Source organism: Crocodylus siamensis, chromosome 10, assembly GCF_052110815.1.
Source record: "Crocodylus siamensis isolate JL-2025a chromosome 10, ASM5211081v1, whole genome shotgun sequence".
Lineage (NCBI taxonomy): Eukaryota > Metazoa > Chordata > Crocodylia > Crocodylidae > Crocodylus > Crocodylus siamensis.
In genome coordinates this window covers 67,478,998-67,505,456 of record NC_143404.1, presented here as the reverse complement: position 1 = coordinate 67,505,456, position 26,459 = coordinate 67,478,998, and the positions used below count along the sequence as shown (strand labels likewise).

The following is a 26,459-nucleotide window of genomic DNA, read 5'->3' as shown; positions in this document are numbered from 1 at the left end:
GGAGAGCATCCGCGTGCTGGCCAGCGGGGAGTCCAGGCAGAGAGGCAGGATGAAAGGAGAGGTGGCAGGGCAGCTGCGGCAGAGCCGGCTATGCAAAGAGGAGGAACATTGCTAATGGTCTGCAGAAGCCAACAGCATCAAAAGAAACGCCCGGAGGCAGTTGTGAAGCTGTCGGGTCCTGAAACTGGGAAACCTGTCCCAAGACCCTCCTACTCCTTGGCTAAGTTGTATCAGTTTTCTGTTCCTCAGTTTGCCTGTATGTGAAATGGGGACATGAGTGCACACCTCCATAGCTTGGGGATGCTGGGTCCCCCGGTTAATTGACTGCCAGCAGAATGACAAATGATCAGTCACAAGACACCTAGGTATCTTGGCATGGGCTGCACCGGATCAGAGAACAACTCCGAGCCCAATCCATTCTCTTTTATTAGAGATGGGGAAAAAACAGTAATAGCAAATGCAGACCAGACCCGCGTTCTGGCCGTCCCTGGGCGAGCTTGGGTCAGCGCGGAGGCAGGTTTCCAGCTGTATCATTTACTCTTCTCAGCTGCCAGCCGTCGCCCAAGTTTGCTAGCACTCTACATGGCTCGCTTTGCAGAGCTTGCCTCCCTGCGGCCACCCCTTTCCCAGATGGCTCTAGAAAAAGGCACTCTGATTAACGTCTTTTCTTTTTTTTAAAAAAGATACCATTATTGCTTATGATTCCCATTTCTATTTTTTTTAGTTGCAATGCTGGAGCTGGAGTGAATTCAGAAAGTACAGAAATGGCCACAGCATTAGTTATTCAAATAAGCAAGCAAACCCGGGTTTATCTTAAAGACAACCTGGGTCTATTGATGGTTTCTACATCAACATCATGAAAAATTCAAGGTCTCTGGATAAGTAAGCAGGTGAAACTCTATGGCTTTGGCTGACTTTCACTTTCAGGAACTAGTTTGTTTGAAGCTGAAGCTCAAAGTCAACCCTGAGCAGTATGAATCCACCCAAGATAACAGCAAAATGTCCGCATGAACCCCTGCCAAGTGAAGCCATTACTTTCCATGGAGCTACCGTCTTTATTATACAGTGGAGCACCGAGCAGCCACGCTCAGTTTATTGAACAAATACAGTAGTATAGCAGAACTGCTATATCTGCATCCTCCAGCAGGAGCGTGGCCAAAGCATTGCAGCTTTAACTCTGTTTCACAAACGAAAGGTGTCGCTAGGTGGGGGAAGGATCTCCACTCTTGGTCTCCCATTTGGAGACTTATACTTACTGTAACCGAATACTGCTGACAGAGGCTCTTGCAACACGGCGTGCAGGGACAGACCTACTGGATCCTTTCTTTGTTAACTGAAGGCTCCTTATCACTGCTTTGAATGATTTCAGGGGGCCTTTTTCGGGGCGGGCTCTAACTCAGGGATGGTGGGTGGGAAGACAAAAGAAAGGGGCATTTTGCTCGGTTCACAAAGGCTGTTTTGGAGAAAGCCCCGTGTAACACTAATAACATACCAGGGCTCCTCGCAGTGCTATGGCCTTAATCTAGCTAGCTGAAACCCAGGCAAGAGTGAGTTACATTTGTGTTTAAAAATGAAGCGCTGCTGGGTCCAGATGTACGCGTCCCAAGAACTCTAGGAAAAAAAACAGCTCGAGTAATTTGCTGTTGATATTTAGAGAAGGTCTCGTGGGGTGCCCCAGACGCACCCTGCAATCACGGGAATGGCTCAGCAGAGCCTGTCATTGTCTCTCGAATGGGAGGACGGTGAAGCTAGCAATTTTCATTCTGGATTACAATCCAAACACCAACAGATTACAGAGAGCACTTAATCAGAATGCAAGCTGCACTTTTCTATCGACTGCAGCACAAACCAGCGAGCACAGGAGGGGCACGGAGACGTTTCAAAGGCTCAGAATTTCACAATGAAACACTTAGGAAAAATTGGCTTGTTAACGAAGACAGTCTCTCTCCTTAAAAGTTTCAGTACCTGTCCAAACACAATGGGCAGGAGTGGTGAGTAAACACAGTCATTTTCTGCACCAGACAGCTCCACGCAAGGTAAAATATCTCAGCCTTCCACCGACACCGAGTGTCACAATGGAGATAAGTTAAATGGGCCTCAGCTGTGGTCACACACAACCCTCCCCTGGCACCTGAAAAATACTGTAGTCCTTAAGCACCCAGGTTGTAAGAGGGAACAGCTGGGACGGAGTTAAAAATCTCTGTCAATTAACAGCAAATGCATTTTCTGGTGGGCCCAGAACACACTGACAGACTAACCAAGGGTGTTTAAAACACCCCTGAGCATACATGGGTTTTCTATCGCCTGCAAAATGCTTTTTTTTTTGGTGGTGTGGATGGCGTGTGCCATTGCTCACCTAATTTATATGTATACATTATACACTAACCAATGCAAATGATCATAATTAGCTTTCTGAGTGTGCAATAGCCTATTTTGTATGTGCAGAGCAGCACCCACATGCGCCTACTATGTACATGATTGCAAGTCTAATCATTTTAAAAATAAGGCCCATAAAATTTAATGGGATTGAAATATGCACCTGGAGTGTGCCCAAGGTGCTCCTGTGAAAAGAAGGGAGGGTGGTATTGCCACTCATTCACAGGAGAGGGTCTTGGGAAGTTCAGATTCAGTTCCCAGCTTGCCATACACTTCCTGGGTCATTTCGTGGCAGGCCTGGCCAACCTGTTGCATGGGCAGCCTCTGCAGGCATGCACAGCGGTAGGGAGCAGAAAGCAGAGCATCGGCTCAGGCAGGGAGCAGAAATCAGAGCACCAGATCGGGCAAGGGAAAGGGATCAGAGTGGCACTCAAGGAGGGTGCAGGAATAATTTGAGCCAGAAGGTTGGTTCCTGCTGACTTAGGGGAGGAGTCACTGCAGGAGCAGCATATCCTCTCTGGGGAAGCCCCAAGCACAGCCCGCTTTAGCTCGTATGCTCCAAACCCAGAAAGATGCTCTGGGATGTCCCCATGAAGCTGCTTTTAAGGGCTTCATCTCCAGCATCCCTGAGCGTGGCTGCTGGGGACAACCCCACAGTGATCACAGCTGTGTGTCCTGGGTGCAGAATACGCATGCATGCTGGGGACCTCTCTCTCAGGACAGGCTGCTATGATGGGCCACATGTTTGGAAGCATGTAGGGGTTCAAAAATGATCCCAGGCACTTTGGAAAGTCCGACTTTGTAGGACCACCATCTCTGGGCTCATAACTACCTTTGAAAACGTGGCCCTTATCCTTTCCATCTCTCAGTCCCCCTTCCAGAGAAGGTGAATAATAATGCTTCCTTTCTCTGAGCCTTCATCTAGCTAGGCTGCAAGTTCACTCGGGTGGGAGCCGTATATGTGACTGTGCATATGTACAACACTGATCTCAGCTGTGGGCTCCAGCAACAACTAAGTTACGAATAATGAATAACATCCTTAAGAATAAAGGGACATAGTGTGTCCTCACTATTACGTGATGCTGGTGAGCCTTAGCACCTCTAAGAGTTGGACTCTTTCTGAGCTCCACGCATTGACAGAGATGCCAGGTCTGATTCGGTTTTACTCCACAAACTGTTCCCCCTTCAATCCCGCCCATTGGTAGGGCTGCAAATATTAAAAGCATCCTGAGATCACCAAAGGGAGGGCGTATATAACTGTTGAATACTGTCATTACATTATACAGGCCAGTTAGGAATTAGATTTTGATAGGTGCTTACGGTTGTTTTACTCCCCAGGTTTCTGTCTCTTAAATCCCACCTGTGCTTACACACGGCCTCATCTGGCTGGCTGCCCACCTTACTGCTTGCTGCATGAAGCGGTCGGGATCCACGGCTGAAAACGTTGTCAACACCGTCCCCGTGGGCACCCCTTCCTCCAGTCGGATTAACTTTTGGTTGGTTGGGAAATACGGTGCCTCATTGACGTCCGTGACGGAAATGGTGACTCCCGCGGTAGACTGGAAGGACATCTGGATTCCACTTGCCAGAGGAGCTTGGTTTGATACCATCACCGTCAGCATGAAAGCTCTGTTCATCTCATAATCCACCGCCTAAAACAAACACAAGCACAAGATTGATCCATGCAGAGAATAAATTCCACCTGCTGGCAGAGGTAAAACAACGCCCCGAGCCGCAGGTTTCTGCTTCTCGGAGCTCTTGGTTATAAAGGTGTAAATCCAGAGCAATTGCATTTACACGGACAAAGTGACTCTGGACTGTCACTGACACAAGTGAGTTCAGAAGCTGGCTCTGGAGATGAAAAAACAGCAGAAGAAGTGTAATGGCCAGGAAGGATTTGCTCTGTGTTTTGTCCAGCTGCTAAGTAGTTTACAGAAGATTGTCTTAGTTTAGCATTCAGATTTCAGCAGCAGATCCCAGGAAGGGCAGCTATAAAAGCAACAGGCACAGTCATGTTAAGAGGAATTAGACAGGTACTTAACAGAGCTATTAGTATTAAAAGCTGCTGGCTAAGTAACTGGGTCAGACTCAGTGGACTCCTGAGCTTGTAGCATCCTGAGTTTCCCCTCTTAGGTAAGATTACATGCAAGGGCTGGGCTGCGAGCAACTACAGCTGGCTCTGTAAATCGAGCTGTCTCCCACAGGCTTCTTTGAAAGATGGTCTCACGTGATGCCCCGAGGTTGTCTGCACATTTTCAAAGGTATGGTTTGCTGTTGGGTGGCCGTAGATCTCATTTTAACACGCGCAGAAGGACAGCACCTCGCAGAAGTGAGAGGCAACGGAAAGCATTAGCTGGCATAACTGATTGAACTGCAGTATAATAGCAATCTCTTAGCCATTCCTCTAATTATTATGAGGGTCGTCTCTAATCATACGCCAGGGAGGCTTGAGTTATGCAGGATCACACCTCTGCCCGTTAAAAAATGCTTTGCCATAATTTATTAATTTAGAAGTATATCAATTCTCTCTACTCCGTCTCCTAATGTTATGGATATTGACTGACTCCAGAGACTGCAAGCCAGACTTTCACTCAAGTAAGCTGGCACGGCTCCACTGGCCTCCGCAGAGCTATGACGATTTACTTCAGCTGAGGGTCTGGCTTCTTCGCCTTGCTTAAGAAACCGGCCTGTCCGGGTGGAAGTCACACCACAGAAAGGAATAATAGGAAGCAAACAGGCTCCTGCTCAGCTCACCTCCTAGCACTGGCTCTCATGCTCAAGCTGGACTCGAAAAAAGGATGCAGGGGAAAAGTTCCTGCTTAAATACTGTTTGAGGCCTTGGAGCTAATGCATTTGCAGGTGCCAGGCTCTTGCTGGCCCCCCAGTGTATGTATTCACACAGTATTTTCCTCTGTTTTAGCCAAAAAAACACGTATATAAGTCTGACCTCTTAGAAACTGGATCCTTTGCCCCCAGCTGACTTCCTGCCACTGGGGCAGGGGGCTGGATCCGAGGATCTTACAAGGTCCCTTCCAGCCCTAATGTCTATGTCAATGAAATCTATGAAACTTTTTTCTTACAAGACCCAGTTTTGTTGGGCTGGAGAGGACGCCTTCAGAATGAGCCTAAGAGGGGACCCGATCAGGCATCAGGGCCGATGCAGCAAGCCCTGCCAGGGTGCATCTATACTGCTTCCAGCCTCGTGCCCCTAGTACAGGGGCGGGCAATTATTTTGGGTGGAGGGCCTCTTACTGAGTTTTGGCAAGCCGTCGAGGGCCGCATGACAGGCAGCCAGGGCCAGATAAATATTAATTTTCTAAATTTTTTAGGGGCCCCGTGGGCCGGATAGAATGGCTTGGTGGGCCGCATCCGGCCCACGGGCTGCATTTTGCCCACCCCTGTCCTAATGTGTGTGAGAGCTGCGGCGGTGGGTGCTCTCAGGGCAGTATCCCTACCTGGCTTCTGGGACTGGTGCATCTGGAGTGGGCACAGGTAGGCAGGGCATCCGCGGGGGCGCCTGTACACATGACAGGGGGTTAGTCTTTAGGGTTGCGTTCCATGCCCCCTAAATTGAAACGATGGGTTTTTAATTGAAATGGTGGGGTTTTATTTTCCATCTCTGTTATGGTGAGGGACCCAATCCTTTTTGTGGAGGTGGGCTGCTCTGTGGCGGTGGTGTCCCCCTGGGGTACCTGGGTGGGCTGCTAGCGGGCTGGGTGGGTTAGCTCAGCCGACCAGCAGCTTGCCCCCCAGCCACGGGAAGGGAGAGCAGGCGCCACCAAAAAAAATAAAAAGAAGGATCGGGCCCCCACCACTTCCGCTTTCAGCAGGCGCCTGTTAAGGGTAGAAGTGGTGAGGCGCTTGATCCCCTTTTTCTGTGAAGCCTGCCTGCCTCCCCCACAGCCACTGACAGCAGCAACGCAGCAGTGCAAACTAACCTACATTGGGATGTAGTTTAATTTGCAGCGATGCAAACTCATTATAACCCCCCCCCCAACTCTTGTACATGTAGTGTGATGCCATGAAGCCACACAGAGTGACATTTTCATCAGGCGTGCATGGCAACGGTGTCACGTGTACAAGCGCCCCAGCCAGCAGAGCTCCGGTGAGCACTGAGGGAGTGCTACACACACCTGTCCTCCGTAGTCTTGCCTCCATGGTCACGGATGCTGAGCTCCACACTCTTTCCACAAAGGGAATGGAGACCAACTGCCCAACCCTAGTGGGGGATGCCCCGCACAGGAGCGAGTCGCTGGCAGGTGCAAAGCTGTTGTATCTAGTTTCTCAGCCCCTCTCTGTGTAGGTGCCCAGCAGGGAGGCATGTACGGTGGCAGGGGGAAGGGCTGGACTGCAATGCACATCTCAGGGGTGTCCTCTTGAGGCTTGCTGCCAGCTGACAAGGGACACCAGAGCTTTAGGGCAGTGGGGCTGCATGCCCAGGCAGAGAGGGGGACACACAAATCCCAGCTCTGCACACAGACAGCAGCAGTTGAGGTTTCATTTCTATGTCTCTGAGGCACCATATGGTTTTTTCCTGAGCAACGGATGGCAAGTGGGGGAGTATTAAGCAGACATGACAGGACAGACTTTGCTGAGGTCCGCTCCCTCCAGAGCTCAGTTCTTCGCACTGTACTAACACGCTCCATCTTCGCGTCACTGGAAATGCTACATATTGATTAGGCCGACAGCAGGAGCAAAGACTCAGAAATCTGTTACGTCCAGGATGAGAATGTGTCTCAGACAGACTCTGATTGTCACCTATGGGCATGTGGAGACGAAACGGGGGCACTAAATTGAACCGGTGGGTTTTGAAAACCGCCGCTTCAATTCCGATTAAACCCCTGTGTCGTGCACACACCCCACTGACTTACCTGCCTCTCGGGCGGGGAGAGGAGGGGAGGGCTAGCTGCCAGTGGGCAGAGTGGTCCCCGGGCTGCGGGGGGGGAGGGCTGGTGCTTCCTCCCGAGGCGGCACTCGCCCACAGGCACCCGACTTGGGTAGTCCGGGGGGCACTGCAGCTCAGGCTGGCAGGCTGGCTCCGGGGTGGGGAGGGGAATAAAAAGATCAGGCTCGCCACTTTTTTTGGGTGGACCCTGCTTTCCCGGGCTGCTGCCAGGCTGCCTGCAGGGCTTCCTGCAGAGCTGAGGAGCTGCATGGAGCCTTGCACCTCAGAGGAGTTTTAGTTTGCTGAGCCCCAAGTCATTTAAGGCTCATTACGCCGCCAAATTTCCTACAGCGGCTGGAATTAATGCGCAATACGCCACCGAGGCGTGCAAACCCCGATACCATTAAAGCGGCGCAAAAGCATTTAGCCCGCTTTAAAGTGTTGTGCACACACACCCCTCGTTTCATCTGCATATGGCCCTTGTCTTTTATTTTCTAGAGGGGAAGTCATGTGTTTATATTAAATGGCATACACAAGAAAAAGCATTAAAAGAGCGGGATTAAGGTAGCAATGCCACAGACTTGCAAGACAGAGTAAAGGCTTCCTGTGCAGCCTTAGTTCAGCCCCTTGCATGTCTAGATTATGATCCAGTCTTTAATTACATCACCACATCCTCTTTTTACCCACAGGATCCCTGCCTTGACTAGACAGAGGCCCAAGCTGCTGCAGCCAGACTGCTACTAGTCACCCCGCTGGCTCACACAGAGCCAGTTTGGGTATCGCAGCCCACCACTCCAGCCTGCAGTGCAGATAGTTTTCCACCTCAATATGTGCACAATGCCTTGCATGCATGAGAGCAGGTGTGGATCTGCAGAGGGAACTTCTACATTTGCACATGCCAGCTGGGCAGATGGGCTCTCCCAGGTCCCTGACTGCACTACTGATGTGAGGCATGCCCCCACAACTTGTTGGGCATGCATAATTTGAGGCTGGCCAAAACAGCTCTGAAGCGCCACCTTGCAAAGACCTCCTCTGAACCATGCTGCTTGAACACACAGCCTCATGTTACCCACATACAGCAGGATAAAGCAGAGGGCAATGTGTTCTCTTCTGAAGGCACCTTTAACCAGAGGGAATGCCCTTATGTTCCTGTGCTGCCCAAAGTGAGACAAATAACCATGGAAGCATCTCCATTGTAAATCCCTGTCTCTGAGCCATAATAACATTTTTGTGAGCCAGCTCCCACAGGGCATCCACTGCTGCTCTTGGAGATTGTTTCAGACTCTGCCGTGTCTCAGCTGAGTGGGAAGTGGCTCTCTCCCCATTCGCCAGGCTTGCTTCGGAGGCCCGGGTCTCTCTCCATTATGAAAATGGTTCAGAAATGATATGAAAAACAGAAATGATATTCTACCCTTCAGTGATGAAGCTAGAAAAGCAGATGTGGCTTTGCTGATTGCAAAAACAGCCTTTGCAAAGATTAACTTGAACTGAGAATGGCTTTGGGGGCTGGATGCCTGTCTGCCCTTTTGCAAATGTGCGCTGAAAGATCTAGGTGGAGGTGGGTGTTCTTCACATCCTCCTTTGCATTGTATTTGTTATTCACTGCAGACCAGGATGTGAACCTCTCTACTTACAACAGTGAGGAATTACGCCATTAGTCCCATTGATTTCATGGGAGCACCACGGGTCCTTAATGCCTCATGATTAAAGAGGTAGTTAGGGGTTTAGTCTGAAGTCAGGGGAAGGCAGGACGGAGGGGAGAGTGGCACCTTGCAGACTAATGACCGTGAGTAGGAAGTTCACTCTCTGACTTTCCTCGTTCTTCTCTTGCTCAAAAAGTCTCCCTGATCCAATCAGAGACCAACAGAGGAGACAACTCATGCCCCGTGAGTAACGATCCCTGACCAGCCACAGCCATCAGTTTGCAGAGAGTTCCCTGCCCTGAACCCACATTTTTCTTAACTAAGAACAAGGCAGACAGAAGGTAGAAACCTAACAGGCTTCCCTTCCCCAGCACAGGCACTGAATCCAGAGCAATAATGCTCATTCTCAGTGCCAAGGAGCATCAAAAATGTCTTCCACTTGGAGCAGTCCATCAATATGAGGATGACAGTCTTCTGGTAAACAGGGAAGTCATCAGTGCATCTGCAGATGACTGAGGAGGCCAATCCAAGATCTGCAAGTTCAACTGCAGCCATGGCTAACGGTTCGGGGAGGAAGGAATAGATCCTGGTGATGTTGCATGGATCCTGGCAGTGTTTGGTCACACATCTTTCCTGGTGTCTCTCTCACCGATCTGCCTCCACAATGAGGCAGGTTTTCTCAAAATGATCCATGCCTTATGATATGCGATATCAGACATGTTATTATACACAATGCTATAAATATCATAATAAATGCAATACTAACATCAATACCTGGGAGACACAGGCACCAAATCATCTCTAAGGGGACCATGATATACAACAAAGCATGGATCATTTTGAGCAAACTTGCCTCGCGGTGGAGGCCGATAGACGAGAGAGACAGTCTTCCAGTTAGATAAAACGAGAACACACAGAAGGATCAGGGGAGGTCAGACACTGTAGATAATTACAATGCAATCTCAGGCTTTGAGCTCAATGTGACATAATGCCATTTCCCTGTGGTTCTTTGCATCATGATCACTGTTGGTTACTCAGGAATGGAAAGTCAACCCTGGCATCCTGGGTGTCTTGACAAACGTGTCCTGCTTTCCGCCTGCAAGTTCTGAATAAAGGCTGGTTCATTATGCAAGCGTCTTGGCGCAGCAAGGGTGATCACGTAAATCCCCTGTTTTTCACTTTGATGCAGCTTTAAAACGGCAGTCATGACACTTGACATGCTCCTCGATTAGGATGGGGGCAGGGAAGTTACAAGTATTTGCAGATTGGCTGATGTGGAAAAAAAACCCAAGTGTTTCATGTTGGACCTGCTTAGCTTTTGTCCTTTAAGCATCACGCACACCCATGCACGCACAGGTCACACACACACACACAGGCACACACCCACCACCAATGAAACTTGGAGAGGCACTCTGATGTACTGGAGAAGGCTGCCAGTCATCATTTGAGAGCAATAAGAGTGATTAACATAAAAACCCTGATGAAATATCATCTAGCAGGTAAGATGATGTTTCCCTTAAAGTTTCAGCAAAGTGGCATCTGCAAACACACACACACACACACACACACACACCCCCTAAGGGGCAGAAAACAGGACAAGCTCACAAGCTCACACATTCCTGCCAACGTAATCTCAATGGCATTTCACCAATGTCATTTTTCCGAATACTCAAACTGTATGTATGAAGACTGACTGCAATTTCTTAGCTACGAGGGAGTGTTTTTTTTCCTGCAGAGTCATTCTTTAATTGTGTTGCTCTTTAAACTTCTGTGCCGCATTATAACGTATTAAAAACTTTTGGTTAAGTGAAGGTCACTGGTTGCAAAAAGGGAAAGGCTTTGTTCTCAGCAGTATAAATAATTCTTTTCAGGTGCAGCGCACAGAACGTGTAGGGCAAGTTCCCATAGATCACAGCTGCCTATTCAGGCTTCCTTCACTTTTTTGATAGTCGGTGAGAACATCCATAGGAATCTTATCTGGTAACTGATTCACTGAATGTTGAATGAATTCAGTTGTGTCCCGGCCGCATACAATAACTGCAGAGGCATTCACTGCCTGGTTTGCTGGTCTTCTGTATGGGAACGTGAAGCAAACCCTTAAATGAAGATAAATTTGTGTCCTTTCGGAGGGATGAAGGGCGCTGCAATTTGATATCTGTTCCGCGTACCTGTAGGATTCAAGCTATGGAACAGAAAGCATTAGGAAATCTGAATGCTGAGATCAGGTGGATTTCTACACCTGTGACTCCTGGCCTCTTCCACCATAACGCTGAAAGCAACAAGTAGTGGAAGAAGACGGTAGTTTGAATATCAGGGGTAGGTTTCTCGAAGGGTGTTTTGGGCCAAATCCCTGGCTGGTATAAACGGGTGAAGCATCTCTGGGCTTCAGCATAACTAAGGATCGGGTCGACAAAGTGCATTTGTTTGCTTAGTATCGGAGTTCCCAAACTTCTCAGGCAACGGTACCCGACTCAGATGTTCCCTGTACCAGCCGTCTGCCTCTTCCCTCCTCCACTGACAAGCTCAGCCCTCCTTCTGGAGGCTCAGCTGTAGGCTGCTACTTCTCCACACCCCCTCTGCATAAGAGATGAGTTACTGAGGTCCCATGCTGAGCTGTCCTGCTGCCTCTCTCACATGCAGCTGTGCACTCTCCCACCTACGGGGAGCGAGGCGCACTCCAAGTCCCACAGCACATCAGACTGCGAGCAAGTACAGAGTCCAAGCGTAGTGTGCACGCAGCGGGAAGGCAAGCAGAAGTGGGCCCTGACTTCATCGTGTTAGCATCTGTGGGAGTCTGGGGTGGGATTGCCAAGAAATGAGAGGGCGGTGAGCCAAGGCTGAGTGGTTTAAGCTTGAAGTAGCAGCCTGCACGTCACCTGTACCACCGAGACCGGGGAAACGGCAGATGGAGATTCAAACACTGACAATCCTAAGCAAAGATGACATGAAACAGCACCAGACCCTCTGGGCTTCCTTTGGGGAGTCATTTGATTAGATAGCCACACAAATTGATTTGCTCCGGCTCCTGCTGAAGTCACCTACCTTCACCACAGTTACCATGCCTTCGTTGGTGATGGGGTCCGTCCGAATGGTGAAGTGGCCCGAGGGGTCTCCGCTGATGATGCGGTACACGGCATTCCAGTTGGGCGAGTGGGGTTGGTCCCGGTCCATCACAGTCAAATTTGCGACTACAACTTCCACGCGGTTTTCGGGCACCTCCCCCGAATACTGCAAATGAAAGAGAAGAGTTAGTATTCTTCAGGAGCTCTGAAGACTTTAGGGATAAGTCACTAGCTGGCATTGAAGTCAGCCTAATGAACAGGGCCTCAGGGCTCCAGGAAGGTCCTCACAAGTAAAATCCAAGCTATAAGTACATTCAGATACTGTCTGCATCCCTTCATCATATGTGGTTTTAATCCCATGTCCTCCTCTTGAAATGATTTTCTCTCTCCTGCTGCTGTCTGAAAGACCCATGTCACCAAAGGAAGCTGCAACTAACTTTTTTCTGAACATTAAAGGAGAGTACAAATTCTATGAGCTACCACTTAAGAACAAATTTGGAATAAATTTTAAACTGAAAAACAGGGAAGAGTAGGAAATAATGAGATTGTTATTATGCAGAGAACTGAGGAAAAAGAGGGAATGAATTATTATACAGAAGGGAAGGAACAAAAAAGCTTAACAACTGAAACATAAAGGAACAGCCAGAGACTGAAAGGAAGAGAAGAAAAGAACACAAGACTCCTGTGGACAGTGACTTAAGGTAGCTCTGTGGATAGAAGATAAATATGTTTTTATGTCTATTTTAGAGCAGTGGTCTCCAAAGTGGGGTGCGTGCAAGACGATTCATTGGGGTGCAGGAAGAAAATACTAGAACTTCTATTTATATTTCTATTTATATAAATATACATATCCTGGGGGTGCGTGCTCAAAAATTTTTTACTGATAGGGGTGCATGATCAAAAAAGTTTGGAGACCGCTGGTTTAGAAGATGGGAGGCATCTTTAAATGTTACATTTGTTATTTGATAAATTGGATTCATTAATAAATACAGCTCACCCTGCCCCCGAAACTCACCAAGCCTCCAAGAGAAACTAAAAGTGTCATCAAAACGAGACATTCGATAAACTGAAATAACAGACAAAAGCTTCTACTTGCTAATTCCTTTCAGTCATAATAATCTGAACTGCTACTTGTAATGACCACAGGTGAAAAAGTCGGCCCCTTAATATTCAATGTCTTGGGTTACCCAGTTTTCCCAAAATGAAATCTTACTGCTTCTTCAGAGATGTTACCAAATTTTTCCTCTTTCTGCTTTTGCCTTTGCCTGATTTGTCAAAACTTTTCTGGGAATTTTGCCTGGGCCCTTCCTGGTAGTTAATTCTAGTGGGTTGCATGCAACTCATCCAGTTTTTGTACCTTATAGCACTTGAGCTGCATTTCTGTGTACCACTTGATTTATCATGTATAAGACCAAAGATCTTGCACAGTTAATATTTTCTACTTTAATGGTCTAAAAGCTCTCATCTGTTCCCAGTGGTGGCAGGTGACAGAACAAGGAGCAACAGTCTCAAGTTAGAGCAAGCGAAGTTTAGGTTGGCTATTAGGAAACATTTTCTCACTAGGAAGGTGGTGAAGCACGGGAACGGGTTACCTAGAGCGGTGGTGGACTCTCCATCCTTGGAAGTTTTTAAGACCCAGCTGAACAAAGCCTTGGCTGGGATGATGTAGCTGGGGCTGGTCCTGCTTTGAGCAGGGGGTTGGACCAGATGTGACCTCCTGAGGTCCCTTCCAACCCTCATTTTCTATGATTTAGGTGCATAAATGGAGTTGCCAATATTTCAAAAGTGCTCACCCTTCAAAAGCTCCCATTATCATTTGCAAAATGCCATTTAGATTGGCACAAGTCAAATGAAACCCTGGGAAAACAATGAGTACTACTGGCCCCGTTCCAAAATGGAAATTCTGCCCCAAACTGTGGTGACAAACCACTTCTGAAAACCAAGCTTGCAACATGCATAAAAGAAGAAGTGTGCTAATTATAATGAATGACTATTTTATTGTTCAGCTCAAAAACTCTTGTAAAGTACTACTGTGCTACCTGCTACCATTCTCTGGACACTTACCTCCACCAATACTTGCAACCAGCATATATTACGTCACATCCGACAGCAAAAATCTCTTATTTGCTGTATGCTATTCTAAATTTAGTTTTGCCTTTAATGGTATTTTGCTCAATTTTTTCTTTTGCACCTGTCCTAAGTAAATTTTCATTAGCAAATACAGATCGCGCCTTGTCCTGGGCCTGCCTGGTAGAGGAAAGAACAGTGGGACGCCTCTAAATAATCTGAGCTCCAATACATATAGTACCTCTTTCAATTCCTCTGGTTTCCCACCCTGTCGCCAGTCCTTCATCCATTCTCATGCCCAACTGGGAACCTCTGCAGCACGCAGTTTGAGTGCAGGAACGTCAAATGGAAATTTATCAAAAGCCTTTTGAAAAATCCATTAGATTATGTCATGTGCACACTTCTATTATCAATCTTGTCAGCAGCCTGCTCCAAAGAACTCAAGGAGATTAGTTAAGCAGAATTGTCTCTTACTAAATCCGCCCTGGTTATCATTTCCCATTGGATTAGATTAACGTTGCACTGCATGCCAGGGATGACAAGTTGATGGGCCCTGGGTTTGCTTGGGCAGCTGAATGCGCTGTTTAAAATCAAGGGATCATGTAATTTCAATGGAGCAAAATGTAACAGTGCCCACGTCTCAAATCATGGCAGCTAAGAGAAATGTAAAAAGTGACCTCACGATGTTCCTAAAGCAATTACTCAACATCCATTTTGGGGCTGACTCCGTTCCCCTGTAGCCTTTCGCGAGAGAGTGAATATGCAACGATGGAGAATCCCCAGCTTTGGTCCGTTATGGGGTTTACTACTTGTAAAATCAAACAGGGTAAACTCATTCGAAGCAAATCATCAATGCAACTTTTACAAAATAAAAGGGAGAGGCTGAACAGCTATTATTCTCAATGGTCACATCCTACCTGCTCCATCCCATGTGGTCCTTTGTGCAAAGACCCTAGGGAATGTACCAGGGATGAAGCCAACAGAGCTTCATAGAAATTGCTGTGCCAGCTCATAACATTATTGAGAGAACAGCATCTTTTCCAAAGGCTTTTTTTTGGGCCCACAGAATTCTGTAGGAGTGATTTTTTGTCTTGAACATAATACCTGATTGGAAGGTTGCAGCTCTCTACAAGACTTTTCCATAACAGCGGGTGTCAGTGCTGTTAAGTGCAAAGCATCTTTGAAGATGTTATCCCTTCTATTCATTTGGAGTTGATGGCTATCAGCCCCATTCAAGCAGCATTCAGCACCAGCCAGGACTGAGGGGCTTCAGTTGAAGTTGATCTATAGGGACAGATCCTCAGCTGGCACGTACTGGAGGTGTTACTGGAAGGACAGAGGTTTGAGTGATTCCAGTCTAATTTCATGCAACTTCCTCCCCACCCTGACGTACTTGAGTAGGATGAACAATGCCCTGTCTTACTGTGCTGTCCGCGTGCAGCACGTACGCCACAAGCAGCATGCATGGGCAGCCTCTTACATGTGGTATGCGCTGCAGCAGATTGGGAAGGGGCAGCCAGCACAGCTACAGGTAGGACGGGGAGCAGAAGGCAGAGAAGCAGATCAGACAGGAAGCAGACAGCGGAGCAGCGGATTGGGCAGGGGGCAGAAATCCGAACGGTAATTGGTGGGAGGGCAGGGGGTTAATTTGTGGCAACCCTGCCAAAAAGGTTGGCCCTCCGCTGCACTGTTTCCTTCAATAGAAGTGCAATGCAGAAGTGCAGGGGACGGGGCTGAATAAAGAGACACGTGTCTACTTTAATATTAAGACAATAGGGAAGCAGGGGTGACTGCTGGAGTAAAGAAGAAGAACGATAAAGCTGTCTTTAAAGATAAAGCTGTGCCTGCCCTTACTTGCTACATTTTCCTGGATGCATCTTCAGTTTATTTAGCTTCATTTGCTATTGCTGCATTACAATTTTTTTCACTCTCTTCATTTTGTTTTAATCCTCTGCTAGTAATTTTGTGGCTGACTGCTATTCAGGCTTGGTTTGCATTCTGAGATATAGACTTGCTCTGCCTAGCTACCATTATTTCTTAAACTTGGTCTATTCATCTTGAATTACATAGGTTCCAGGTTTTATTTTGGTACGGGTGCATTTGTGAAAGTTCCTCTTTCATTCCTCCAGAGCTGGTCTGTCTGAACTCATATGCTACTGAAACGTAATAATTCATTTTGATTGCCAGGTTGCATCAGATTATGCTGAAGTCATTTAACCCTAGAGGTTAATTTTGTCCTGCTCAGTACTTGACAGCACAAATATATAAGCATCACTCAAAAGAAGAAAGGAAATAAGTGGGGGAAATAAGTTCACGAGATGACTTTGCATGTGCTAAATCTATAGCCTGAGCTGTAAAAACAAACACGATGAAGTAAAACCCATCAGTTTACTACAGCCACTCCCAGTGGGCGATGAATTGAGATGGATGAATAGGAAGAAAATTATTCAGGTTCATTTTGATGACTTTTAAATACAGTTTAATTTCTTCCGTGCTCATATCCCTACCCACCTTTTATGAATATCCGTGACACCAAAGTTTTGCTTGTATGATTTTTTTTGCAAGGTGAAGTTTTGGTTTATAAACAAAGATTTTTCCAATTATTACCAAAAAAACCAAACAAACAACAGTTTAGGCCGGTGCAGTTTATACTGAAATGACATCTTATGAAATAGATGAGCAATCATACAGCTTGAATATTGAATGACACCACGGAATACTTAAGGGAAAACTCCTACTGAAGAGTTTATGATTAGATCAGAGGTTGGTATTTTTCACACAGAATATTTAGCAAAAAAGGCTGTACAGTAGACAAATTAATAACCCCCCATCTGTTTGCAGACAATTTGTCTAAAAGAAAATGACTAAATTCGTTTAATAAATCATGCGTTGTGATATTTGTCTAGCTGCAGCCTTGAAACCAGCAAAAGCCATCCTAATTGATTTCCTTAACTTCCATTTTTGTACCCCGGTATTTCTACCGAAAGGGCCTAAATAAGTTGCCTGTATCTCAGAAAAGCCCAAGAGGTGTAAAACAACTCCACACTGTACTCTGTGCACCTGCCAACTTGATATGTAGATCAATAATACTCTAATATTTTTTTTCCTCTTTCTACTTCTACTACCAGTAATTTTGCTTCTCTTCCTAGCAGCCTAATTGCTGTTTCCTTAAGCCTTGCCATCAATTCTATGACCTTTAATTTCCAATATCATTTGCTCAAAGATGACTGCTCTAGGTTCACTAGTTATCCTATCCAACCTGTATGGGCCAGATTTCTATGACAACATAAATCTAAAGCAACTCGAATGAATTCAAAGGTTTTACTCCATATACCCTGGGGTTCCTGAAATTAGAATCTGGCCTCAATCTTTTAAGCAAGGCGATCAGGTTTCATAAGTAAAGTCAATCTTCTCTGATAGACAAATCTGGCAGATCCTGCAATTTTAAAATGTTAACAAGAAGTTTTTTAAGGGCTTCAGTCTCCCACGTGTGTTCACTTTTAACATGGATCACCTTCCCAATGCCTATAGCTAAGTACCATCTCCTGCTGAACTGCTCTCCAATCACCTGTCCTCCATCACACCTGCTAGTGACCATCAAGCAGGCTTTATTCACCTTTGATTTTCTTCTCACAGGCACAACCACACTCTCCACAAAGATATTTCTGGCCTGACAGTTATATTTGCTTGGTTTCATGTAATATTCATTCCAAGTACCCACATCATGCGATGGCCAAGTTTTATGTCATATGGCAACTGCTTTATGAAATGTGATCTATAAAAGCCAAACATATTCTTGCCAACCTGCAGTTTTGCTTCACCGATACTAGGCCCAGCTGTCACATATCTTGCTCTGAAATGAATTGCTTGGATCGGATACAGTGGCTGCTCGTGTTCAGTGCCGACTCCGCCTGGTCGCATGGGTCTGCAGAAACCAGGATTGCTAGGCCTGCCGTTCTCTCCTCCATTTGGTGCTATTAAAATCCCCCAGCTGACAATAAAGCAGCTCTACAATCTGTGAGCAAAGACGCAAAGTCTATCACAAGCTCCATATATCCAGGGTATCATCGTTTTCATTTAGACCCTTAGCTTTGTGTATGGTTTATAGAGGAAACACTAAAGAAAAAAGACACAGCCTAGAAAAGAAGTAACCCTGTCAGAAGTTGGTTCATCTGTTTCCTTAACAATATTTAGGGTGACTTTCCCTTCTATTTCTTATCTACTTATCCAGTAGCTTGCTGACAGGATACCAATGGTACGTCAATATTCTCAGTCCCAGCGGGCTAAACATTTCTTCCAACTGTTCGAGCACGTTCTTTGAACCTTAGTTTGATCCTACTGAGTATGTAGCTACAGGAGCGGGGTGGGTTTGTTTTATGCCCATGCGCTTTTAAATTTCTAAGACTGACCCCCCGACTGAAAGTGGAGACAGCATCTGCTTTGGTCTCAGTTGCCGAGAGCTATTGATTTCACCCTTGTTCTTTCCCGTTCCTTGCCTTAATCCCAAATTACAGTTTGTTTTCTTTAATCTCAAGGAACCACGCAGCTGCCTGGTTTATTCTCCAAATATGAAAGAGCAACAATGACAGGCCAGCAACCTAGAAAGCAGAAACCATACCCTCCTCTCTCCCAGCACCAATAAAAAGAAGTAATTTAATTTTCAGATTCTCAAGAATGTCCAATTTCAAGACTCGCAAGAAGTTTGAGAAAGTCAAGTTCAAGTCCCGATCCAGTTTTAACCTTGGTTCAAAGACGTCTCAAGTCCTTGCCAGGAGTTCACTGACAAGGGGACATAATGAGAGAAGGATAATAAAAATGTCTGCGTATTTGAGAATGAATGTTAATATTTTTTTTTCAGTTTTAAGATGTTATAGTCTTTTTACAGTATGAAAAGATGCCACAAAAATGATGACACTGAGACACTGCCTCGCTGCAAGATAACCATTTCCAGATAAATATATCTTATGAAATGAGGCTCGAAGTTTGCATATAAATTTATATATTTTATAAAAATGCATTACAACACAAAAGGAGCTTTTTACAATGTTCATATGAAAGGTTTAAGAAGAGATTAGAATTATGTCCTTGGAAAGACGTGCAGCCTTGTCAAGGGAAAAAAAAAATCTACATTAACCCCATGCAGGAAAGTTGTACTTTATCTGTATTTCAAAGACTATAAAGTACTACTTTAATCAACCTACTTGACTTTGGGGACTTGCACGTCTCACTGAAACTCATGAAGTCTGGCGTAGTATGGCTTCTAGAACACAAAAGCCTTTAATCTGTAACCTAGCACTCTTGTACATTCAAATCCTGATACTATCACCTTGTTAGGAAGAAAAATTGTGAATTTATCCAAAATGGGATCTCATCCAGTCTAAATGATGTAGCCTTTGCAACAATGACCTTTAACAATGGTTATACTCAACAATAAAAGATCTTATCTCGCGAGCCAATGGAAACAGTATACGTTAAAAATTCTGATCTGATAGCGGAGACTTCTATTTTCAAGTCAGACGAGCCTCTTTTGAACACTCCATCTGCTTTCTTTGTCTAACACACCTTTGTTTCTTGCCTACGGAGCAAACAGCAGGAGAATGAGGTTGGTGCATTTCTGAAGAATATTTGATTGTCAGGTTTAATTAATAATGCTATCTTTTAAATAAAGCAGAGTCCAAAAAATGCTGGAACCAGCTGCAGATGGGTATGAGGTTTACTTCGACTGCGATAAAACAGCAACATTTTTTGCACGGTCACTGTACTTCTTCAAAGGCAATGTACTGCCTGCATTTCCACGAGCGCAGAGAGGCTAAGTGACGTGCCCGAGGTTATACAGTACGGTAATGGCAAAAGTCAGCACTGGGACCCAGGGCCGGCACTCAGCTGTTTAGACCAGGGCTGCCTCCTGGGCCCCCTGTGGATTAAAGTACATAGTTAACAAACACGTTCAGGTCGGTCAAGTTAAGTCTTTCTGTCACCACAGGGCATTGCCTTTCAGCCCCCTGATATGTATCAAGCCACTAAAGGACACAAGATAGGAAGCCTGGAAATGAATCATATTCGAGCTCTGTGCTCCAGCGCCAAAGATCAGCTGGCTCAGCAGCACTTCAGTCAGCAATTTCTTCCTCAAGGTTTTGCAAGGCACTGGTCTCCAGAGGAAACCAAAATGGTTTGACATCACAAGAGCAAACCAGCAGGAGGATAAACCAGCTTGGATCGCAGCTCAGCCCTGTAATAACTGGTGGTAATGTTTTGCCTTTGTAAAGGACTGTGTGGGCCATGAGAGGCAACTCCCCCTGGACTGAAGAAGCTCTGCTAAAGTGACTTGCATGGCACGCTAGGTGGCACAGGGCAAGCTTTCCAAAATACAGCATTACGTCCAGACTCCTTCATTATGTAAAGAAGCACTTTACGGCTGGTAGCTCTGTTGGACTTGTTAAGTAGCAAGGCATTCACCTGCACAAACAAAGCTGGACGAACCTAGTGTTCAATAATCAGATATCAAACACTGCCAGCAACATTTGGAAGTGGACACTGGTATCATGCATTAACTCCGACCGTCCCACGACTGGGGTTCAAATACTGCTTGGGACGATGGAGGAAAAAAGAGGCAAAGGACTTTGCTTTGGGTCCGACTTCCAATTCTGCTTGCCCTGCTGATATCTCCAGGTAACTCTCCTTTTCCATCGGACGAGCGAAATCTGAATCTGAGCTGCAATTTGGAAAACCCCATAAGCAAATACCTCCCTTCAAGCATGCTAACTGAAATCTCAGTGAAGCCAAAGGAACACAGGATGCATTTAAACACATGGTAAAGTCTTTTCTGAATAAAAGTCCTGGTCACTTCAGTGCAAACTTCTTTTACACAAGTTCGTCTCGGGTGACGGCCTTCCTTTAATGAAATAACGACTTTAAAAGAAGATAGACACTGCTAGCTAGCTGGCACACTAAATGATCAGGTCCCAAACTTTATTCACGTCCCTTCTTATGATCTTAAAGCCATCAGTAAGCAAGCTGTTTTCACTAGGAATTTCAAAAACATCCTTTCCAATTTAATCTGTAAGTTAGCTACAACTAACAACGATTCTGCGACATAGCTCAAAACCCAAGCTACTGAAATGCACCCCAGAGATGTGACCTGTGCTTTCTTGGTAAAATTTGTATCAGGAAGAAGGTTATGATTCATCCAACTGCAATAAATTGGCCTAAAGAAGGGCCTTAAGCTGGTAAATCAAGTTTAGGATTTTTCTTTTTATTAACAACCCATTTCTTACATGTTTTTAATAAATTCATTCATTTTTAGATTTTAAAGAGTATAAAGACTGTTTGTTACAGGGGTGTAGGTTGTAGCCGTGCGAGTCTAAGGACATAGGCAGATAATGTTCTTTGGGTGAATCTGATATCTTTTATATCAGGCCAACTATATCTTTTATATATAGACCAACTTAAATAGTTGAAAAAAATGTTTTTCGTCCATCCAGGAAGAGCACACGCCAAGCGCAGATGCTTCCTCAGCCTGGCGAAGCGTTTTGAAACCCGAAATGTTGCTACGAAATTTTTTTTTTTCCAACTTTCAAGCTGGTCTAATAAAAGATATTGGATTCACCCAAAGAACCTGGTCCGCCTAAAAACCTGTCTGCGCCTGTGGGATCTGAAGGCAGATATGAGGGAAGAGGAATTTTAAGAGCCCTGAAACTGCATTTCACGTGTATGCCCTAATCCTAGCATTGAGATTTATAACAAGTTTCCTATGTAGCAAAGCTCAAGGCGGCGGCATGCCGGCTCCTTCTCAACAGTTGTCTGCACAGCAATTGAAAACTCTGTTGTTTCCAGATTAGCCTCAGAATTAGCATATAGGAGGATTTTTTTTTTTATGATGGAACTGAAGAGCATTACTAGACGTTGAAAAAACCAGAAGATCTTCTGTTTACAGATAAGGCTCCCAATTCAGTAAAGCATCCCTGTTCAAGAAAGGCATTTACGCAGATGCTCCACTTCAAGCTCGTGCTTAATTCCCTTTGTTGTTAAGTGGACTTAAGCACATGCTTTCCTGAACCGATGCCAGGGTGATCATTGGTATTTGCTTGTTGCCATGTAAATCTGAAAATGTACCCGCAATTAGCAAGAAAAAAAAAATGAAGGTGCAGCTGCAAGATGCAAACCCAACAAACCAAAGGAAAATAATGGTTTTGAAGTCAATGTTTTGATGGCAAAATAAGGGGAAAACAATAGCAAGGTGAATGCCTCTCTGCTTCAAGTAATGTGCAATAAGAACAGGAACGACAAAAGGATAAAATCAATGACAATTAATTGTAGAATAGTAATTAATAGAAAGAAAGGAGAGAAAGCAGTGAATCGAGTCTTTTCCGTGAAAGAGGCAAGTCTGCACAGAGCAAAAGAGAAAAGCACACGCATAAAAGGAATATGCAAGGAGAGAGGTGGGAGGACATGGGGAGAAAGAAAAAAAGCGAGGGAGGCTCTGTGCGTGCGGGGATATGAGCACGCCTGCTGATACATGACTGAGACGCCTGATGGGAAGAGAATGGCAGTCTTTCTTTTGCACACTTTCCCTTGCAATTAGTATACTTTTTCACTTCATAAAACCGAACGGTTTGAAAAGTTTCATCATGCGTAAAAAGCCACGAGAAACATTTTGCAAGTCCTCACTCTTTCTAATTCTGGTGGCGCCGTGTGTTCTGATCCTTCCCTGTGCAAAGCTCAAGGCACCTTGGACAGTCAGAAATACCCGACAGGAGAAAACTCACAGCACTAAAATCTCCGCTAGGTTTTTTATTCTTTTTTTTTTTTGAGCACGTCAAGGAAAATTTCTCAACTGACCGCGTATCTCCTTAAAATGACACCCCATTTTTAGGCTAGTTATGTTTTCAGGACCTTGAAAAATTAAAATGATGCCCTCCCATAAAAAACTGGCAAACTTCAGAAGAGGTTTGTTGTCAGCCTCTAGACATGACGGAGTCACTGTCCGTAACCAAATTTCTCAAATTCAGATCAGCACTTGAGATGCCGCATTGCTAGTCACCAAAGCAACCCATTACATATGGGGAGCTGCCTTGAATTTATTCTATCTGTTTGTGGCACACGGTGTTAATAGCTGGCCCATAATGGTATAGGGTATTTTAAATGGTATAGCGTATTTTAAAGAATTTGGGGGGGCAAAAATCTTGTCAGTCTAATAAAAGATATCATCTCAACTATGAGTCCTGATTGCCTTTAGCAGATTTTATGGCATTAGCCGGGTTTCTAGTATAACAAAGCCAGGCATGGTGGAATATAACGGATCTAAAACAATGCATCACAAAACTGCAAGAGGTAGATTATATTTCAAAACACCCAATTACAGAGAGACTACACAGAGATAAGAAAATTGTCGAGGTCAGGGGGTATGGCTGTGGGAAGGCTCTTCTAAGCGGGGAAATGAGGCTGAGCCTACTCTTCTGAAACCGGCCACATCAATTCAGCTCGGTTAGAAAGCATCTGTAATCACAACTGTCACGATGGTTAAACCACAAAGCAATATTTCTGAAACAACGACAAAGGGAAGCACAAATGAATAAAGGTCTCAGCTTCTGATCCCTTTTAAAGTCATTGCCTATTTACAGTTTGTAATTAGGTCAGCACTTGCTCTGCTTTTTTACTGAACTACCAATTTTCAGCACCTACCAGGCAAAATTTTCACATCTAACCTCCAATTGTGTGCCTAACTTATCACATGCAGTTGAACACAGCCAGAAAACCTGCGTGTGCACACCGCTGTGACATGTGTGCAAAAGCACCGTCAGCATGTAGAAGTCCACTTATGTCGCGTCCTCACAACACGGCCAGTTCGCGTGATCTGCGCGCGCAACGATCTGCACGCACAATTAAAGTGTTCAAAATCAGAGGCGCTTTTAAACCTTAGTCCAAAGCCTCTTGCGGTATGACAACATATAGCATTCAAGATGTTAAAAATACCTCCCTGCCACTCATACTTCCAAGGTGCGATGCCGCCGTGGGCTGCTTTTTTTGAAACAGGTGCCAGTTTCACACACAAAATGGAAGTGTGCAACGATAAACCAGTGAGTGTCTGTTCAGAAGGAGTGACTGTCCGTGAAAAAGAATAACCGCCTGGACGATTCATTGATTTGCATGTGTTACTACCCATTTGATACTTGTAAAGCGAGATCCAGATTTTCAGCTGCTCGTGTCAAAGACTTCGATCTCCACCCAAAGCATTGAAACTGCGGGCTTCCTTTAAAGTCTGCAGGCAACTGCACCCCTTTAAATACTTTAAAAACATGCCTAAATTCCCATGAGGCTAATGGACAGAAGCACCTACTGAATTCAAAGCAAAGACTGAAATGCTTTGCTAAATTGCAGCGTAAATGCCTGTTTCTGCAAATCAGTCAAAAATTCTCCGAACCAGCAGGAACATTTGCTTTATTCCTCCAATGACATTTTCCACACAGCCATTTTTTGATAGGAGGAATATCCCAGCGGTTACAGTAATGTTGCCCAACACCAGCTGGGTAGAGACCATCTGAGTTTTGCCTCATGACTCATCCCTAGCTAGGTACAGCGCAGAGCATTTAATTTAATTATGGGCATTTTGTCGGCAGCATCTGGTAATGTTACATCTCGTTGCATGCTTATAACACCAGCATTTTGGTGCGGGCAGCGCTTTTTCAGTCTGGACAGCTCATCCCCATTATTACATGATCCATATTACGAGGATTGGGTTTTATGGTTTCTTCCTTCGGATCCAGTATATATTAAACGAAGAAGGAAAATGCTGATGAGACGCTATCAAGCAAGACCTCCAGTAGGAGACATAACACAGCCAGATGTTGCAAATGAAATGGCTCATGACAAATGGTGTATGACAAGGCAGTGCAATCGCTGAGGTGGCTGTACTGTTCTGCAGAGAGCGTGTAGCCTCGTATCAGTACCCAGCCTGTGCGTGCGTACTGACGGTACGAAACACCCATGCGTGAACAAAAACCAGCATGGGAGATCTATAAGAGTGAGCCAAAAATATCATCGCTATTACTATTATTGCCATTACTACTACAATTATTACTACTGGCATTATTATTATTATGGTTGTTATTATTATCTGCTGTTTGTGCTCATTAATGGGAACTGTATACCATCACTGAGAAGTTAGGAGAGCTCCTAATGCTATATAAATCCTAGCTAGGCATGTACTTACGCTGTACCTATGCACTGAGGTTGTTCCATAAATTTAAGATTTCAACGACTTATGTGTTGTGAAGCAGGGGATGAATACTGCCATGGGCTCTACCTCCTGTCTGGCGTTGTAGCTGTAATTGGCTGAGACTGTTCTTTCTAGTGTAGAAAGAGACGGTTGTATTATTCTTGATTTTAAACCGAACAGTACATGTGTCCAATTTGAGAGAGACCAATAGAGCGTTTTTTACTGCTTTTTTTTTTGGCAACAGGAAATTGAAATCTGTAATGAATCTGTTGTTTCCATTTTTTAAATGTACTGATCTTTGGCAATTTTCAACTCCAATGTCTGAAAAATTCATTATTATTAACTTCCATCCTGGGTGTTCCTCAAACCAAAATTACTTAATCAACTCAATTTAGCTTCTTGTATAGACCTAATTCAGAAAAACTTCATCTTCCTGAATTGTTATTGCAATTAATTTCTTGCCCCCCCTCCTTTTATTTCTTAGCAGACTGCGTTTTAGTAATTAGATATTTTATAAAAATGAGTTATATGCATTCGGGGAAGCTTCACTTTTACATTTGATTAATCGTATTACCACTGAGGTCTGGGGTTTGTCTCCAAGGAAAGTTTAATGACCTCATTTTAATTCTTCTTTTAACCAGCAAGCAGGTATAAATGAACAGAAATAAAATTATCTCTCTCTCTCTTCTTTTTTTTTTTTGCAATCTCAAGATTGCATTTGATGTTTTTTTTCTGTGCAACTGACCCATTTACAAGGAACAGTCTATCTGATTCTAATTAGATACAGGGCAGAATCAGGCTAAATAGAGCCTTGAACTTAATAACCCATCTTCAGTGTGATGCTCAGGAATCAGAGCTACTAGACCAAAATGCCATCTGGTTTTTACCATTGTGCATGATTAATTTAGGAAAAATTAGAAAAAAAAAATCCTAAAAATAATCTGAAATGTACTGTGAATTTATGTGCAGATAAAGGGATTTATACAGAAGGAAATTGTATCATGGAGAATAGAATATACATATAGAATCATTATACTTACATCAGTGTAATTAGTTTGAAGCCTGGGATACAGATTTTATTTAAAACTGTGTGCACTCTAAATATATCCATTGATCCTTTCTGCCCTGTTCCATAGTAACAAATGGACAAGAAGGTGAAAATCGTATCCCTTCTCCGAAGGGCAGCATCTGCCTGATCAGAAAAGCCATTG

General features: G+C 44.8%; 1 protein-coding gene across 2 annotated transcripts in view; it reads right to left on the bottom strand.

The window, feature by feature from the left end:
• Positions 1–26,459, bottom strand: part of CDH4 (cadherin 4) — a 617,364-nt gene that overhangs the window by 27,334 nt on the left and 563,571 nt on the right. For both annotated transcript variants that reach the window (XM_090064612.1, XM_090064613.1), the window contains exons 9-10: positions 11,947–12,132; positions 3,775–4,028 (exon numbers count right to left, since the gene is read on the bottom strand). In XM_090064612.1, coding sequence (XP_089920738.1) covers positions 3,775–4,028; positions 11,947–12,132 — 440 coding nt within the window. The remainder of the gene's footprint in view (positions 1–3,774; positions 4,029–11,946; positions 12,133–26,459) is intronic.